Raw genomic sequence first — 13359 nt, forward strand, 5'->3', positions numbered from 1 at the left:
ATCTAGGGGTTTGGGACGAACCCCCTGGCCTAATCCATTATGGATCAAAGTGTTGCGGGCCCATGCGGCACACACCACGGAGACCACTCTCCCGTCACAAGCCCAGTGACAGAATTACTGATTGCCCCCTACTCTACTGCCATCAAACTGTCCACTGACGATTCCTAAAAGCCTGAGGACAAGTGGGTGGTGTGAAGGAGCTCATTCTCTCTTGGCTGGAGTAATTCATTTGTATGTTGTGTTCCGATGCTGTCTCTTCTATGATCAATCTGTGTCAGGTTAATGCCCTTTCTACTTTTGGAAGATGAGATTGTAGCCCAGTGAACTTCTAAACTGTTGACTTATACTGTACTATATCTTTCTCTGATCCATGCTTCTTGTTATTCTGTACGTTTACTTTGGAACAGATAAACGAGGTAAGACGATATTTTTGGTTATTTGTGCGTTTCTAGACATGTAGATAGTTTTGAGTCTGAGTGATGGTGCTTGCCGGCTATGGTTTTGGCCTTGAACAGTAGGATAGCAACACCTTAGGTCGTTTTATTATAATCTGATGAGGGCCTTCGCCAGCAGTATGAAGTATGTATAGTTGTGAAAGCATTTGACAGTACACAGATTTTTACATAGATAATCTGATATATATCATTCTAACAAGACACCGAAAGACTTTGGAACCAGTTATTTACTGCAAGTTTAGTGGCACTGTGAGTTCATGTTGTACCCCTGAGAATGTGACTGTGAAATGTTTTCTGTTTGGGGCATTGTTTCAACACATACTCTACCAAACATTCATGTGGCTTTGTAAGGCATCTGCCAAGCATACATACAAAGGTAATAGGAGTAAAATGAGGCTAGCACAAAAACAAATCTTTATTTCGCAAAACCTCTAGTTTCCAACCCTGCGCCAGTGCCATAAGAAGTATGTCCTTACATCGTGTCCAGCTGGCTCAGTGGGCAGGCACGAGGTCATTGTCACATGCAAATGATCCCTCTGATCATGTGGTCCTCACGGTGGTGCCATGCTGGTTATTGATGACGTCCCAGTAAGCAGGAAGAACCCAATCTTACACATGATACTAAACATCATGCTGTGACTCATGCTGGACAGGACGCTTCATTAATATACTAAGTTAAGGCCTCTTTCTTGGGAACTGGGTATGTATGCTTGACAAAGGCTTTATGAAGTGATGTTTGATATTGAGTGTGACAGAGTAAGTATTGCATGCCCAAACTGTTCTGCACGCGTCACACAGTGTGTCGGCACCTTTGATGGGGTTGGAAGGAGACCAGGGCAGGTTTATTCAGGCCACATTCTTGTCTGCACCAAAACTTTTATTGATTAGTTTGGTTTTCGAATTCATTGTCTAGGATAGGTGTGTTGTATCATGTGAGTAATCAATTCCAAAAATATATAATAATATACTTTGACATTTTCACAGCTCATCGGAAACCACAAATGAATTCTAGTCAACTTGAATGAGTCCCTCTTTCTTAAGATGTGAATTATTAATCAAAAGTGGGAAATTATTCTGCTTCTCTGTTCTCACATCCCTTTTTATCTTGTTTACATTCCAGTATTCTGTTGTAACGTTTCTAGTGCTGTTAGAACATCCTTTTTCTTTTATCCACTCTCTCATTGCCCACACTGAAGGAGCAAGGACAAAACTGAGCTGTAGCTTGAATTGTATATATATTTAGCAATTAAAAGTATATCTAGTCAGTATGTACTGTAGGCACACAGAGAGTATCTATGAACAAAAGCTCTCTGCAGGAGCCTTGGTTGGTGTTCTTTTTCTTGATAATTCTAGTATCTGCCCTCTGTGTCATCCCTCCTTCCCTAACCACTCTATTATCACCAGTCTGTTATTAGGAAGCCATAATTCAAACAACTTTCAAGTGAATTGTCTTTCCATTCAGAATGCACTTCTAAAACACTGTGAACAATGCATTCTCTCTTTAAGTGTTGAGTATTAGACCTTCATACCCACTGCTTCAGACTGAAAGTGAGAATGACATTGGCCAACGCATTCTCCTGACAGACTACTGGGTGAAAAGCTCACGTAATACATCCACGAGACACATTTCCATCTTGGTTTAACGGAGGGACATCTTTTTAGCATATTAAAGCTGTTTCTCAGAGAGAACGCTTCCCTAATCCCCAGGACTTAATACATAGAAGTATGTCCTTGTGTGCTGTCTGAAAGGCCTCCATTTTCCAGACAAACTGCCGCTGCTTGGGGCTGAGATGAATGAAGGCGTCTTGCACAGCAACATTGAAGATTGATCAAGACTTTGTTATCACCCTTTATATACCCGCAAAGTGTGTCAGGCTTATGACACATAAAGGGAACTCTTCCAAAATGATATACGCATTCGAATTGCTCTTGAGTCTATATTTGAAGATTAGTACGTGGTCTGAGTCTTAATGCTTTGGTGTAATTTACCGATAACCATAGTTGATTACCCCAAAATGAACAATAACATGCTTTTGTATAGAGCCAATCTGCTGAGAGCCACCCCACCCAGGCCTTTGAACATCAGTGAGCTGGTGGAAATGTATTTTCATAATTTGGCTTAATTGTGCCTGGTGTGCCGTCAGAATGGATATCTCCCTAGCGAGAGGTGATCCATATTTCATGAGGGTAATCTGAGCCCATTTTTGGAGGGGTAAGAGAGTACTTTAAAATAGGATGACTGACAGAAATGTTGGCAGACGGACAGACAGACAGACAGACAGACAGACAGGCAGGCAGGCAGGCAGGCAGGCAGGCAGGCAGGCAGAGACAGACAGACAGACAGACAGACAGACAGACAGACAGACAGACAGATACAGGCAGGCAGGCAGGCAGGCAGAGACAGACAGACAGACAGATACAGACATGCAGGCAGGCAGGCAGGCAGAGACAGACAGATATACAGACAGGCAGGCAGGTAGGTAGGCAGGCAGACATGCAGACACTGTGGTACCAAAGTGGCGCTGTGGGACCAGTTTGAGCGCAACACACACAGCCTGTGCCCTAATGGTCTCTCTGTTTGACATCCCTCCCAGGGACCCTTTCCTCACTGCGTTTCATGTCTAATAATGATGGGGATACATCTCTCCATTTCTGCTTCTCTTTCTCTCTCTTTCTCTTGCAGTATATCGCTCTAGTGTCTTTCCTTTTTGAGCTTAAAGAGAGGATTCTATTCTTTACTTTGTCATTGAAAGAGCTGACACATGACACCCCTTTTCATCTTCCTCTTCTATCTGTTTCTTTCTCTTTCCTCTCTTTTCAGAGTTTTTTTGAAGGGCAGTCTGCACCCTGGGACTCTGCCAAGAAGGATGAAAACCGTATGAAGAACCGATATGGGAATATCATCGCATGTGTGTACAAAGTCTCTCCTCTCTACTCAGGAATCTATACATGTCATTGTCTACTAAATGATTTATTGAGTCTGCCTGACACCTTGGTTGGCTGATAGCTCTTCAAAGACAGCGTTACTGTATGATCAGTTATCTAGATAACTTGGACCTTTGTGCTCTTTCACGCGTGTCTTCTTGAAGTTATCTGGCTGTAGGAATTGCACTATAGCATTAGACAAGTTCTCCCAAGGATTCCAAAACATTGTTGTAGAATCCCAAACATCACCTCAACTAGCCTTGGTCAGGCCTAATCCTCTAAGCCTCTAGTTCCAACGTTTCATCTGTCTATCTATCTCCAGCTGTAGTAGCAACCAGGTCTGGGCCTTCTGCTGTCCTGCTGTTGCACTACGATGATGACATTGTGCCCCAGCCTCTCCCAGCTTCCTCCTTCCTTCCTCCAAATCTCCCTGTGCCCTCGTTAATATGATTAATTCAGCGCTGGTTTCTTTTTTCCCCTCTCTCTTCCAGATGATCACTCCCGTGTCAGGCTGCAGGCCCTGGAGGGGGAACAGAGCTCCGATTACATTAATGCAAATTACGTTGATGTAAGTACACACACCAGCCAGAGCCTCCGACGTAAAGGTCACCGCGCTCGCTCTCCGAACGGAAAGGGTGCTGGTGCCGTCATCGCCGGGGGCCCTGAGGGGGCGACCCCACCCCCCGTCCCACCCGCTACCCACTCGCACACACGCTTGCCTTCTTTTTTTCACTTCGGAGGAATGCGGTTTTCTTGAAGAGGATTTGTTGCCTGAAATGAACGTCAGCGTTTGTCAGCGTTGGGATAGAGGAGGTTAGACGAGTGTGGGGCAAGCTGAGGTTGGGGGTTTTTTTCAATAAAGGGATGAAAGGAGGAATGGGAGGCGTATCAAAGACTGTTGTCAGGCTAATGTAAGAGAAAGGAACTACTTTTTTGCGGGTACTCTGGGTAATTGCACGAGTGGCGACTGTTAGCTCCCACGATACAATGGTTGTTCACACTTAGGCTCTATCCTCTCTGACCTGATTTGCTGATAATAGTAGTGTTAGTAACAGGACGCGACCAATCAGGGCAACCCGACAGCCTCTTTTAGCCAACATTTCTACCTCAACGCCCATCGTAACGGCTCGCTGATGTACCTGACTCCCTAAGTGGGTTTCCACTCAGGAGGACTACTGCCTTACCCCCCTCTCATTCTCCTTCTCCCTCCGCCCCTCTAATGTGGTCATTTGTAATCTCTTGTTACGCCTTAAAACGTAAATTCATAATGCAAGGTGGGCCACTGGAAATGCAGAGGGCTTAAATTATTTACTTCTCCCACCATTCAGTTTATGGTCCATTATGTTGAGAGTGCTGCAGAGAGGGCTCCCACAATGGCAGGGCCCCATTATAAGATAAGAATACATGCATATTAAAGAGTGCCCTGATTGAAAAGGATTTTCCCTAGCACTGTGGGCTTCATTGGAAATGTACTTAGCAGCAATGCAGACAGATGGATAATGATGTTTCTGCTCTTCAGAAAAGCTTTTTAACCCATCTACAAGCTTGTCCTGGCTAATAAACTCTTATGTTTGGAATATTTCCTACAATGCTTATTGTTCTGTTGTATAACTCTAGCAATTATTCACAACTCACAACACAGGATCTTCAGGCCATCTTTGCTCTGCCAGGAATTGATGGTTCTTATATATTATTCTTAACTCTCAAGGTAAACAGCATAATGGCCTGTTGCCAACATTTATATCAACTAGTGTTGTGTGTGTGTGTGTGTGTGTGTGTGTGTGTGTGTGTGTGTGTGTGTGTGTGTGTGTGTGTGTGTGTGTGTGTGTGTGACTGTTTCACATACCACAGGCCTACCTCTATTTAGTACCACCTACATACTATACTACAGAAAGTAGCTGATGGTGGCCATACCTTCTTAATTATTATTTTGCACAGCACTTTACCAAATGTCTCTATTGTCCTCGTCCCCTTTATAATAACACACTTCCTTAATGTGAAGGGACTGTTCTAGAAGATTGTGTTCATAGAACCCCTACCCATCCGGAAGTCCCTGTCAAAAGATCCCCTTTCCTCTTTAATCCACTCCTGTGCTAGCCGGCTCCCCTGTTTGACAGAATGCACATGAAAGCACAAACAAATCTCCTCTTAGTCCAGAGATAAAGAAGTCATTAAAAATGGAAGACAACTGAATAGCTGAAAGAAGTCAGTGGATGAGAGAGGAAGAAAATGTTCTTTGTGTCTCTTCCCTTGGTTGAGGAACCGTTAATCACAGTCCAAGTTCAATTGAATATGACGGAGATAAGACAGTGGCGAGAGCGAGGAAACAATCAGGAGGAGGCAGGGATGGGAAGAGCTTTTAAGTCCTAATGTTTTGTTTCCTGCCTCCTATCTCAGGAGAGAATACAAGGAATTGGACAAATAAAACTTGAGGGGATTAGACTAATCCCTGGGAGTAGAGGCCTATTGTGGGGATCAGTGCAGCTAGTTGTATCTGAGGGATTATCAACACTTTGGCAGTGTTTGTGGAGGTGTGTACCGTACAGTACGTGTGCTTGTGTTTACACATGCAGTGGGTTTTCTTTTGCTATCAGGTGATATGACATCTACGGTATCTTGAGTAAAGTTATGTGCGTGCATGTAAAAGACGGTCCATTTCCATGGGTTAGTTACTATTTACAAATGAATCGGAGTGTTACAGTCCCAGTGCCTTTACAGTCACAAAGCAGTTCTGTCCAGCTAGACATTTCACACTTGTGATGCTATGTATTGAGCATTCATAGTGATCTGCTGTGATTCTCAACATTCTTTCGTTCTCTTTTTCACTTTTTGTTTCAGGGCTATCACAGACCAAACCACTACATTGCCACCCAAGGTAAGAAAGATGCCTCATGCCATCTTGTGTTTCCGAGCGTCTCTGAAGTCTGTGTGGGTGTGTTTTCTTTTTTAAAGCTGTCTGTCTCTGTTTGTAAATGAGCACATTTGCAGGTGCGCTCGGAAATCGCAACGTGTATCGTATCATTGTTTACAGATTCTCCTGTGAGCTACTCTTTGATGCTCAGTCAAGTGTGTTCAGGGAATCTGGTACCGCTCACTGTGAACGCACATACGCTCGCATGCACACACTATCCCACCTCTCTGAGCTCACTGAGCACAGGTTCTCTCTACCTCGCTCCTCCTCTCTTTCTCTCTCCCGCTCTCTCTCTCTCTCTCTCTCTCTCTCTCCCTCTCTCTCTCTCTCTCTCTCTCTCTCTCTCACTCTGAGTCTCTCCTGCTCTCCCCTCCCTCCCTCTACCTCCCTCACTTGCTCTGGTGGGGGAACGATTAATCAGTCATTCAGGGAGAAAGCTGAATAAATAAATGGATTAGCCGGCATGTACAGGCACATTTTGTCACTGTGTTAATCTGGCCGGCAGATTCGTGGGGCGAGGAGCACTTACCATGACCCCAGAGGTTAAGTCTGATTGATGGTTAATTGTTATGAATTTCGTAGAGAACCCCACTCCCACACATCACAGTGCCTGCACAGGGATTTCAGCTCAACATTACAGGGGGAAAAAGTAAAAGGGAAGAGGCGTACGCGAGGAGGCTGTAATGGATTCACAATCTGCTTTGGTGGAGCTGGGACTTGCATAATTACCTGTTTATTAGAGCATCGCCTCCCATCCTCGGTGTCTCAATTAAAACAGCCCTCTGCCAGCTCTTACTCCAGTAACAGATAGCATACCAATCAGGGGACTGTCTGTGTGTCTGCCTGCCTGTCAATCTGTTGGCGTGGCTGGCCCTGTTTCTGTTGGTCTGTTGTGTTCCTCTGTTATGTCCAGTCTCACAGTGGAACACGTATCAGGTCCTCATCCCTCTTGAGTGTCTTTAGGGCACTACGAGCCAGCCTTGGTACAGATTATATTCAGCCTATAGTTGAGTTACTTTTAAAAGATGATCAGGGTTTGTATGGAGCTAGCCTTTGTTTTAGGAGAATTCCATAGAGTATCCTTGCTCTTTTCTCATCCAAGACATGTGCATGCAAAGAGAGCCGCATTCAAAGAAATATCGCAGATGGACGCCCGTCTTTAAGATGAAAAGTGGGTGAAACTGCGTACGCTCCACTCAAGATAATTAGCCTCTTTCTCATTTGCTGTGTATAAGTAGACATTTGTTATGAAGCACAGGAAGTGACTTCCACTGGGCTGAGCTTTACAGGAGAAGCGGTGTGAAAACATCTGTATTCTGGCAAAGCAGAGTGCGCCTCGGATGCTTCATAATTTATCATCATCCTCAGGAGGAGTGTGACAGGAGGAAGGAGCCGTCTGCTCCTAAAGCAGAGAGCTGGAGATGATAGCACCCACACACCAACCTGTCTCCTCCAATCAGCCAGGCTGCATGTAGCAGCATCACCTGAGAAGTACACCTGGGCATTGCACAGTTGTTTCAAATGAGTCGCCTCCCCCCCCCCCCCCCCCCCCTTGCTATATTTCCCTAAATTGTTCGAGCGAGCACAGGAACCCAATGGGAATGGCAAGCTCAGCAGCAAATGATAGGGTCCATGTAGTGGGAGGACAGGGGAGGGGGAGGGGGGGGTCGTAAATGTGGCCTTTCGATAAGTCTTTTTCTAAGTGACAGCGTGTGGGATAACACTGTCACCGTCCCATGCACTATAAACCACGCCCGCACGGTGTAGACCCCCTGTTTATTGGCGAGTCTCTTTGCTGTTCCAAGGTGGCGGGGACAGGTAAAGCAGCTGTCAGTCTATAAAAGCCTCGTCACCAGAGCCTTAGTCCTCATTATCTAGGTCATTCTCTCATCACGGCTCCTGAACAAAACAGGACAGACACACTTTTAATTCAGCCCCCCCCCCCCCCCCCCCCCCCCCCCCGCTCACCACATAGTGAGCAAGGTAAGCTGATTGAGGTTTAGAAACCAGCGTAAACCCGTTTTGCATCATGCGAATTGCTTCCCTGAGCACGGCACGTATATGATCTCAAACCTTTCAGATGTTTTTTTAATGACAGCAGGGTGGGTCTGACCCCCCTGATATTCTCTGGAAACGCCCCTAGCGATGAAGGAAATATTCACAAAACAGGAAAGGCTCAATTTCATCCAGCCAGCCAGACTGACGCCCTCCCCGCACCCCACAGCAGACCCGGTCGCCAAATGTCACCAGTTTTATAATTTACAGGTAACATCGCAAAGCCCACCGGGGGCGAGAGAGAGAGAGAGCACCGCAAATCAATGATGAGTGAGTGTACATAATGCCAGAGTCTGCTACATGTAATATTAATGGGGTGAGCAGGGAGAGAGCGGAGGCTGGCGGTGCGTTGATCAGGAGTTTGATGGCGTCTGGCGCTGGCTGGGGGAATTCTACAGCTGTCACACTCCTACTTCAGAGTGGAGAACTGAGGGCTGAATGTCAGCAGCAGCAGTATCGCTGTGACAGCTGGAAGTTGGGCTCCTCTCCTTCTGAAGAGGCTTCTCCAAACTCCTCCAACTACTGAGCTTCACACACACACAATACAGCACACTGCTCCAACTTTGCCGTGCTGTGTTGAGACTCCTCCTGCGTGAGACTCTTAGACCCTCCAGCCCTGCTAACCTGGGTACAGTATAGAGACCCCATACACCAGCCCTGCTAACCTGGGTACAGTATAGAGACCCCATACACCAGCCCTGCTAACCTGGGTGCAGTATACAGCCCCCCATACACCAGCCCTGCTAACCTGGGTACAGTATAGAGCCCCCCATACACCAGCTACGGTGCTCTGCACTGCCCCCTCACAGCTAGACCGTTCTGGGTCTGGAACACTGTTGGCATTGGGGGGCATAATTCTCCCCCAGGCCTGTGGGTGCTCAGATGGGTATCTCCAGGTGTTTCTTTGTGGAGTTGGCATGTTCTGCCCTTCCTTCTTCGTGTTATATGTTTGAGTTTGGAACGTGGGCTATTCAGTACTCTCTTTTGCCATCTGTTGTACATTGTATTCCCGTCTCCTGCAATTCTCTTCCCTATACTATATCCATTCTACATCGAGGATTGAGTCAAATCGAGCTTTCAGTCTGTATTCCACTTGGCATGGCTCTTCAGTTGGATCGTTTTACCATAGTAGTGTACCAAGTATAATTGTTTCGAAAAAAAACCTACACACCAGATGTCCCGTTCAGCTCAAAAAACGACCCCCCAAACTCCTCAATAGTCGGTATGATCCCACAGGGAGGAGTGTGGGAGGGACTGGAGTGGGAGGGCGAATCAGTTGGAGGAGACAAGGAAACGAGAGGAGGTTTAAAAGGGAGATTGTGTGTCTGCATGGAGATGGAGCCTCACAACATAGCTGAGCCCGCGCCCTGGGAGAGGAGAGGGAGGATGAGAGGGTAGTCAGGTGGAGGCTTACTGAGTTTTACCTCTCCACACAGCAGCTGTGTAATGACATTTTTATGAGTGGGGCCCAGTGCGCTTTACCCTGTGTGTATGTGCGGGAGTGTGTGTGTGTATGTGTCTTTGTGATGCTGTTCTCAACGTAATTTGCTGTGGCTCCAGGTAATTCGCATTAACTATGGAGGATGCACAGGGATTTGCACTCACTAATTAATTTGTCAGAAGTACATTTTTTCCAGTTGGCGGTTGATTAAAAACAATATTAATTTGAATTAACTATATTCATAATTGTATTCCTATCACTTCACAATTATTGTTCAGTCAAGTTTCAAATATGCGACAGCCTGGAAGCCTCCTGATTTGATACACAGGTCTGGAGTCCGGAAAGCTGAAGAAAAGGGAGAAAAATCTTTTGAACGGCTTTTCTGTTCTAATGGATGTTTCATCTCTCTATCCCGCTCTCTCTCTCTCTCTCTCTCTCTCTCTCTCTCTCTCTCTCTCTCTCTCTCTCTCTCTCTCTCTCTCTCCTCCTCCTCTCTCTTCCTCTCAGGTCCCATGCAAGAGACGGTCTTTGACTTCTGGAGGATGGTGTGGCAGGAAAACACAGCTGCCATCGTCATGGTCACCAACCTGGTGGAAGTGGGAAGGGTGGGTACTCTGTCACTTGAACTTTTCCTCCCGTCCAGGACCGGACCTGACCTAGGGCGGCCCCACACTGAGCTGTCTATGGAAAACGAGACCAAAACATATATGATCCATGGGACAGCATCAAACCCCTGTTTGTGCATTTCATGACTGTGACCTCCTGCTGTCGGAGGACTCAGTGAGCCGTGGGTCCTGTGTGCTGGCAAACACTCTCTATCTGATCCATGTGAAGTGAGAGGAAACTGATTGATGGCCTTCATTACGAGGGAGACTGACTACTGTTACATCTGAGTGGATCCATGAAAGGGGGATTATCCAGACCTGGCACCCAGCCTTGACTTAGCTCCTGCTGTAGAAGGCGGTGCTTTTGACTTTCCTCTAGAAACCACCATCATTTGGTGTTTGTATTGTACGCAACCCAGTCCTACTCTTAGGGCCACGCTCAATTGTACCTGTCTTTGTCCAACATCTTTGTGGCACTGTGGTAGAGTTCTGTACTGGTTCAGGCCAACAGCCTGGTGTGTTACGTCAGTCCATTACAGCACACTAAAACGTCCACCCCCAGCAATCTATCCAGCCCATTCCCTCTGATTGTTCCACCACCAGCACACCTTGACGTGCTGATCTGCATTTCTCTTCTAAATGTACCACAGCAAATGATGATTCATGGCACCTATCTCTGGGCACCTCATTACCTTGTTCCCCTCCAGCGTCCTCCCCCGCCCCGCCCCCCCACCTTCTCCACACCTGCTTAGCTGCTGTGCCCCTCTCTGAGGGGCAGGACCCTCGGTTATATGATCCTTATCCAATGGCAGGCGGCACAGTTGGTCGCAGTGGCGGAGGCTCCGCAGAGGGGCCGATAAAATCAGCCCGCCGTATCACAGCGGGCCATCTGCTCAACCTCGGCTCGCTGATGAACTCTGGGAGATCCTGGCACGCGCTCCCGTCGAACCGCCAGACACCCAGGGGCGGCGCGATGCGCTCTTTGATGTACGAGGGGTTTGGTTGGTCAGGTGGCGCGTCAAGTGGGGTGATGTGCACGGGACTGTGTGTGTGTGTGTGTGGATAATCTTGTGGGTGTATGCAGGTAGGAGGTGTGTGTGTGTGAGTAATCTTGTGGGTTTATGCAGGTCGGAGGCGTGTTTGTGGGTGGGTAATCTTATGGGTGTATGCAGGTAGGAGGCGTGTTTTGTACAGTATTTTGTGCGTAGCTGCCTGTCTGCCTTATCCCCACATCTCTGCATATAGACATCATATCGCCGAGGACTAATTCTCCAAACCGAGGCGGTGATTTGAAGTGATCAAATAATGTAATGGGTTTTGCTAAATTGAATCACGGTGGAAACGGTGGATCTGTGATTGTCATCAGGGGTTAGTCATCAGCGGTGTCATAGAGTGGGACCTGAAGTTCTCCTCTGTCGCCACCCCAGAGTGTCACTCCATACTGAAATCTCATTTCAGCCCTAATGACAGCATAGACTGGTGGACCAAAATTGAATCTGGTTGCCGACTCGCATTTGTCCCTCATGAAAATGATCATTCTGTGTTACACCTCCACCCGTCTCCACGGTTTTAGACGCCTTCTCTTGCTGATTCAACAGTTTAATTGAATATTGGGTAATTCTGCACTCTGATGAAGCCTGATATATGAGATGTATCCAGAGGAGTGCTTTAGCTTTACCATGGGGAAATCTATATTTAACAGTTGATGCTTTGATATCATTTTTGGTATTGTCATTATGACTTGCTCATGAAACCATTCTAGACAGTTTTTCGTGTTTTGTCCTATTTCTTCACCCAGAGCGACGTTAAGGTGGAGACAACCCACAGCTCTGAGGACCACATCCCCTCATGTTCTCACAAACAGTCTCACTCCAGAGTCCTGTCCAGTCTACCTTTAGACATGAACTCATTAACACGTTATCAATGTGGGAATGAGAAAAGCAATAACGTGATAATTAGCTCTCCATCGATACACAAGATTCCCATTTGCAGCTGAGAGGAATCAACTCATTTTTACTTTAGAGAAATTCTTTAGAAATAAAAGTCCTTGAAGAAAATATGATACAGTGCCATGCTGCAGCATGTGACCATTTGCCAATGAAGGGATCCTACTCGAATATTGTACCTTCAGGTGAACATAACGCCAATGTACAGTACAGGACGGTCCATGTGTGTAGGTAAGATGTGTATTTTAATTGACTGCCATTCTGTTTTTGTGTGTGCTCACAGGTGAAGTGCTGTAAGTACTGGCCAGATGACACAGACATCTACAGAGATATCAAAGTCACACTGATAGAAACACAGCTACTCTCTGAGTACGTTATCAGGACTTTCGCCGTGGAGAAGGTAAGCTACTTTCATCTCTCCGCAACATTACGAGACCTTTAATCACACGAGAAATACTGTTGTCAATGTTGTTGACTTTCGGTGTGACGTTTGAATGTTTCTATTCTTAGCCAAAGCTATTGTTACTAATCAACCACCAGCCAAGTAAATTAGACACTTATTTTTCTTGGAAACTGATCCTGTGATTAGGCTGTAACCATGATTGATGTTTTAAATTGGAAATATAACCAACAACATATAGTTTTGGCACAGTGGAAGAACTTTCCTCCTCAAACTCAACCACTCCATGTTTTTCTACCGCAGCGTTTCTCTGCTATATCATGAATACTGTCCATTCTGTTCACCTCCTCTTCGCTCCCCTCCATGATGGTTGATTGGTATGTGTCCACAGAGGGGGGCCCATGAGATCCGGGAAATCCGCCAGTTCCACTTCACAGGCTGGCCAGACCACGGGGTGCCCTACCACGCCACCGGCCTGCTGGGCTTCATCAGGAGGGTCAAGGCCAAGACCCTCACCAACGCTGGGCCTATGGTGGTCCACTGCAGGTAGAACAGGGCAGCACTTGGCTCCTTACCTCTTGGGGCTGAATATGGATTAACTTGTTTACATGCCCCAATCAT

The 13359-nt window shown here is 46.5% G+C and overlaps 1 protein-coding gene across 1 annotated transcript in view; it reads left to right on the forward strand.

Annotated features, from left to right (window-relative positions):
- Window positions 1–13359, forward strand: part of LOC136958883 (receptor-type tyrosine-protein phosphatase mu-like) — a 93530-nt gene that overhangs the window by 73627 nt on the left and 6544 nt on the right. The window contains exons 18-24 of the mRNA XM_067253008.1: window positions 559–579; window positions 3277–3364; window positions 3872–3948; window positions 6219–6255; window positions 10295–10392; window positions 12622–12738; window positions 13130–13284. Of these exons, the coding sequence (XP_067109109.1) occupies window positions 559–579; window positions 3277–3364; window positions 3872–3948; window positions 6219–6255; window positions 10295–10392; window positions 12622–12738; window positions 13130–13284 (593 nt within the window). The remainder of the gene's footprint in view (window positions 1–558; window positions 580–3276; window positions 3365–3871; window positions 3949–6218; window positions 6256–10294; window positions 10393–12621; window positions 12739–13129; window positions 13285–13359) is intronic.

Source organism: Osmerus mordax, chromosome 16 (genome assembly GCF_038355195.1).
Source record: "Osmerus mordax isolate fOsmMor3 chromosome 16, fOsmMor3.pri, whole genome shotgun sequence".
In the NCBI taxonomy this organism is placed as follows: Eukaryota; Metazoa; Chordata; class Actinopteri; order Osmeriformes; family Osmeridae; genus Osmerus; species Osmerus mordax.